General features: G+C 57.1%; 1 protein-coding gene across 1 annotated transcript in view; it reads right to left on the reverse strand.

The window, feature by feature from the left end:
* Positions 1 to 2,319: 2,319 nt before the first annotated feature.
* The window catches only part of NUBP2 (NUBP iron-sulfur cluster assembly factor 2, cytosolic), a gene marked incomplete at both ends in the record, with an annotated part of 3,887 nt that continues 306 nt past the window's right edge, over positions 2,320 to 5,900 (reverse strand). Inside the window, 6 exons of the mRNA XM_082006794.1 lie at positions 2,320 to 2,465; positions 3,072 to 3,141; positions 3,823 to 3,933; positions 4,154 to 4,308; positions 4,631 to 4,829; positions 5,543 to 5,661. Of these exons, the coding sequence (XP_081862920.1) occupies positions 2,320 to 2,465; positions 3,072 to 3,141; positions 3,823 to 3,933; positions 4,154 to 4,308; positions 4,631 to 4,829; positions 5,543 to 5,661 (800 nt within the window). The remainder of the gene's footprint in view (positions 2,466 to 3,071; positions 3,142 to 3,822; positions 3,934 to 4,153; positions 4,309 to 4,630; positions 4,830 to 5,542; positions 5,662 to 5,900) is intronic.

Consider the following 5,900-nt stretch of genomic DNA (forward strand, 5'->3'; position numbering starts at 1 on the left):
TGGCCCTTCCCAGGGGACATGCCGCTGCCCGGCTGTGGATGCTCGCCCGCCACCTCCCTGGCCCTGTCGCAGGAGCTGCGGCTCTGTGGCCACCCCAGGTCAGCCCAGCTTTGCCACCACCTCCAGCTGCCCATCTTGGTGCTGCCACGGCAAGGAGAGCCGTGCCCAGGCACTGCTGGCTGGGCATCGGCTCCCCAGGCTTCAAACTGAAATATTTCAGTCTTTTAATATTTAAATAGCAGCCCCGAGGTCAGCGCGGTCGCTCCCAGCTCCCATTGGGAGCAGGAGCAGCTCCGAGCCTCCAGGATGGGAGGAAAGCTGCACCCCCAGCCCAGAGCCCTTCCCACGGCAAGGGGCATCGCCGCCAGGGCCAGGACTCGACACTGTGACAAAGCAAAGCACCTTCCTGTCACAGGGAGGCCGAGAAATCCTAAAAGCTGCCTCCCCGAGCTCCCCAGTAGGTCTAGGGAAGGGGGCAGACAACTTGCTTTAATCATTCCTTGCACTAGCAGGTGTAGGCAGGGTGCAAAAAGCCACACACGTCACTTACCTGATAAATCGTAGCAGACAAATAAACCTTTGGAGCTATTGCAACCCATCTTGTAAGTATGTTTTTTCCAAAGCACATGCCGCACCCGGACGGGTTTTCTTATCGGAGCCCCCCCCCGGGGCTTGCAGACACAGGGCGAGGAGCGCAGGCTCCCCAGGGTGCTGGAGGAGTTTGCAGCGAGTTTTTGGCAAGCCCCGGGTGGGAGCGAGAGGCGCTGGGCCGTCCTGCAGAAGCCAACAGCCCGGTCGGACTCCAGTGCCACTGCCCGGCTCTCCAAATCCCAGATAAGTGACCAAAGGTCAGATAAAATTTTCCCCGGAAAGTTGCATGTGGGGAAACCTGGTCAGGTGTGAGTCCCGGCTGCAGGCTCAGCAGGAGCAGGGACAGATGCTCCTCCAAACGCTGGCTGTCAGCTATAATCCAGTTTGGTTAGTGGAAATCTGAGATTTTTTTCCCCCCGTCTCCCCAAAACAGCACTGTGAGGGCGAGTCCGGAGCATGGAGAGGGCACGGAGGCAGGAGGGGCTCAGAGTCCAGGAGGGAGGGAGATAAGATGCAAGGACATCACCTTCATTTGCTTCCCCAGCTCAACTCAAGCCTGCAAGAGGAGGGCACGTCCCCTGGGAGCGGCAGCTCTGGGGCCATGGAAGGAGATCCAAGGGAAACAGGACACTTGGAGCAATGAGGCAGGAACCACCCGGGGACACGGAGGAGCCCCACGTGTGGCAGGGGTGTGGGGAACAGCAAAGCATCCCACAAAGCACTGCCAGGGCCAGCCTGCAGCAAGACAAGGGACCGGCTGGAGCTTGAAGCTGGTACGGAAAGATTTAGCTGAACCCCAGCGAGGAAACTAGGGAAAAGCAGGAAATACATGAGGTGCTCATAATACTAAGACTCACAGCTACAATGAAGCCTGAAGCCAGGGAAAAACATAAGTCATAGGCTCAGATTAAGAAAAGTGTTTACTGCCTGGAACCTTTAAAAATATTCCTGAGTCACGATAACCCCCAGCAGACCGAAAAGGCCTTGCGTTTCCAGCATGGCAGGGCTGCCGACCTCAGCCAGGTGGTAGATCTCCCAAGGACTTTTCTCACGCGATGCACACGCCACACCCTCACCGGCCCATCAGGAACCGGTGACACAAGGCGTCAGAGCAAGGTGGCCCGGCTTGGGTCCACATCAGAGCACCCAGCGCGCACTCACCAGCCACTGAACCAGAGCGCGGTATAATCCGTCACGCAAGGAAAGCAGTAGGAGGAGGCAGCAGCACACGGAGCCACGATCCGGATGATCGGTGCCATTTGGGTTCAGGGGGGGGAAGAACAGTTGATGGCATTCGCCGCTGAAGCTGTGTTGGGCGGTCGCCAGAAGTGCCACAGCGTACGAGACGCTGCAGACACAAGCGAGGGCTCCTCAAGCACCCGCACAAGGGCTGGCTGAGGAGGAAGGCGCTGCGTGCACGGGGCTAGGAACAACTGTACCGTCTGGGCAGAGCATCGCCACGTTGAGAAGGCGAGAAGCCGGCAGCTGCTGCGCGGGCAGGAGCGCCTGTACAGGGTCTCTTCGGATCTGGAGGGATGGACCAGCGCTTCCCTTTTTGGATCGCCGCGAGTGGTGCCGACGCTATGCTCCCTCCTCCCTCCGTAACCCCCCACAGAGACAGTTTTATAGCTAAACAGCTTCTGGATCCCCCTTCCCCGCCGGCACGGGGTGCTGCTGGTGCTGCCAGGCAAGGGGCTCAGCCGGCAAGAGTCCAGCTCCGTGCCTTCCTCAGGAGCTCTGCTGTGACGTACCATCCAAGATCTGCTGGGCGATGTGAGCCAAGGCAGGGAAGGCAGAGCTCTTGGGAAACTCTTGGATGAAGTCTCTGCCTTCCTCCAAGCTCTGGCTGAGTTGGGGGTCCAGGGGAACACAGCCTGTGGGGTAGGAGGAACGCGGAGAGTGACCGCTTGCTCGTTGTAAGGCAAAGGCTTGGAGTCAGGATTGAAGAAATACCCCACTAGCGTCATCTCCAGGAGAAGCGCTAGGAAAGCGAGCAACCACTACCCTCACTGAGCTCTCCAGGAGCTACTTCTCACCTGCAACCGCTCCCTCTGGGTCCCAGACCCCACCACAGTGCTTCATGAGACACACTCTCCCACCCTGATCCCACCTTTGCCTGGAGGGCATGGCTCAGCCCTCGGCCCCCATTTCTCAGGGAGGCTCTGAGGCATTTCCAGATGGCTCTGTGCAGCTGCAGGCTCGCTTACTCTGTCCCCACTATGCCAGCAGCCTGCTCTGGCTGCTGCCCATCACCATCTCTGCCCCAGTGGGGCCAGATGCCCGCTCTCAGCGGTTTGGATGACAGAAGCAAAGCAAGAGCCAGCCCTCACCTCCAATCGGGCAGCAGGGGCTCACAGGGACCCGGAGCCTGGCATGCCTGCCCCCGTGACGCTGCATCCCTCCGCTCAAGCACTCCCACAGCACCACAGAGCTTCTGATCACTTCTAACCACAGAAAGCTCTGCTCAAGAGGCCACTCACCTAGGAAGGGGACACCCGCGTGCTTAGCCAGCTCCTCACCTCCCCCTTTGGAAAAGATGTTTGTGCACTCCTGAAGGAGGAAGAGCAAAAGCAGTGAGTGCCAAACCCTGGAGCCCCATGAGAACAGAGCAGAGCCAGCTCCCCTCCACCTTCCAGCCTCAGGGTACTGCCTTTGCCCCTGCCCTCCCCCAGCTCTCTTTAGGGAAGCAGAGCCAGTGGCTTCTGGGCTTGTTCAGTCTGGAGAAGAGGAGGCTGAGGGGAGACCTTATCACTCTCTACAACTACCTGAAAGGGGGTTGTGGTGAGGTGGGGATTGGTCTCTTCTCCCAAGTAACCAGCAACAGGATGAGAGGAAATGGCCTCAAGTTGTGCCAGGGGAGGTTTATATTGGATATTAGGAAAAATTCCTTTACTGAGAGAGCGGCCAAACATTGGAACAGGCTGCCCAGGGAGGTGGTGGAGTCACCATCACTGGAGGTGTTAAAAAAAATGTGTGGATGTGGCACTTCAGGACATGGTTTAGTGGGCATGGTGGTGTTGGGTTGATGGTTGGACTTGATGGTCTCAAAGGTCTTTTCCAACCTTAGTGATTCTTCCAAAGCTGACATGCAGCTGCCAGCAGCTTCTCGTCTCCCCAGCTCACAGCATCACCCTCGTGGCATTTGCCAATTTTCCACCCGAGGCACCACATCCTACTACACCCCATCACAAAGGGGAACCCACAATAGCCCAGAGGTCACAATAAACTCACCGAACAGTGCGGGCAGACAAAGCCGCTCATGTTCTCCACGATGCCGAGAACTCGTAAGCCCGTCTTCTTACAGAACGTCAGCTCTCGTCTCACATCTCCTACAGACACGGCCTATGGGGAGAGCAGGGCAGGTTAGGAGTGGCCATCTGTCCAAAGCTACTGTGGGTCTGGAGTAGGTGTGCATCAAATGAGAGGTAGATGTATAGAACAAGCAGCCATGGACGAGCCTGTGCAAATACCCACCCTGGGGTGCATATTGCCCCCCCCAAACCATGCCCGATGACAGAAGCGGGCTTGGGAGTTCCAGTTCAGTCCCAGCCAGCTGCCCTACCTGGGGTGTTGTGACCAGGATTGCTCCGAGCGGCTTGTAGGGCCGCAAAGCCTCCACTGTGGAGATATGCTCATCTGACGTGCCTGGTGGCGTGTCGACGATGAGGAAGTCCAGGTCCCCCCAGGCCACATCAGAAACAAATTGTTTGATCAAAGCTATGGAAATAAAAGGGGCAGAAAAAGAGACACAAAACACAACACCAGGTTTCAGCCATGGGCCAGGTGGAGCAGGGAGGGACCCTGGGTGACAAGGGCCCAGGGAGAGACAGCAGCACTATGTGCCAGCACGACATGAGCGGCACTCGTCCCATCCGAGAGATCCGAGCTACTCCTGCAGAACAGGAGCCTTGTCTTACTCCAAGGAATGACCTGCCCAGAAAAGCCTGGCCCCCAGCAGGAACAAACACCACCTCCAGGAGGGTTCACAGAAGGTTCCTGACACTAGAAGGCTGCCACAAACAGCAAAAGCCAACTGTACCATTTTTCTTGGGTCCTCTCCACACCACAGCATCATCTGGCTTCTCCAGCAGGAAGCCGATGGACATGAGCGAGATGCTCTTGTCTTGGTCCACAAAGACGGGGACCCAGCCGCTGTCGCACTGGTGGACGTCGTTGTCCTGCACCCTGAACATGCGGGGTATGCTGGGGCCGCACAGGTCCACATCCAGGATCCCCACCTGCGGGCGACGAGGCAGAGCCCTTCAGACAGGGTTGAGCACAGCGGCTGCACCCGGCCGTGCTCCTTCCCCAGGCTGGGGGAGGCAGCGTCCAAATTTCGGCTGCTCACAGCACTTTACAGAAGGGACTCTAAGCTCAGCAGCCAGATTTGAAACACGGTTTCAAAGAACTGCTTTAAGGTTTGACAGTCCTCCTGGTCGGCATCTCTCTGAGGAGCATCTCCTGGGTGTTCCTCAGGAACTTTGGGGAGATCTCTATGCCAGACACCTGTCAGGATGCAAGTGGCAATGGCTGCACAGAGCCTGTAAAAAAGATCCTCGGGGAATTTAGCCTGCCTTATGCCCACACAGTTCCCCTTTGCTCCCATCGTAATGCTGCCCATCAGCTCGCCCATTCACTCCACAGGAGGAGTGTGTGTTACACCACAAACCAGCAAAGTCATTTCTCAGTGCCTCAGTTTCAAAACCAACCACAAATCTTGAGTGATTTTAGTCTGTTGGATGAAAGGGAAATGAACTGCAGTTACCTGTGCTGGATCAAGCAAACACAGGAAAAAGAATCACTTGAGCTGCTATCACAAGCAGCATTTTCACACACAGGATCTATACGCTGCCCAGAGGACACACACATATATAAAGGACGAGCAAAACTCAGCCCAGCCAGAGGGCGGGAAGGAAAAGACAGAGCTCAGCATCCCACAGACAGAGCTCACCTTCTTCCCGGTGTGCCGCAGCGACAGAGCCAGCTCGGTGGAGATGGTGCTCTTCCCCACGCCACCCTTCCCGGAGAGCACCAGCACGATCTGCCGCACCCCGGCCAGGTTGTTTCTCTCTGGGAAGAACGATAACAGGAGGCATCAGTCTCCAACAAGGACAGTAATGAGGCATCAGAGTCTCTCTGGCAGCACCTGACCGCCAGCGCAGAGACCCGGGTCCCTGCTGAGGGTGACAGTGGCTGTCACCGCTCCAAGTCTGGTTTAAGCGTAAGGGAGAAGGAAAGAAGAGGGGGATGTGCCACAGCCCTTCCGCCGTCAGAAAAGGGACAAGACGACTGACGGCAGTAAACATTCT

The sequence above is a fragment of the Phaethon aethereus genome (assembly GCF_964289735.1).
Source record: "Phaethon aethereus genome assembly, chromosome: 15".
Taxonomy (NCBI): Eukaryota; Metazoa; Chordata; class Aves; order Phaethontiformes; family Phaethontidae; genus Phaethon; species Phaethon aethereus.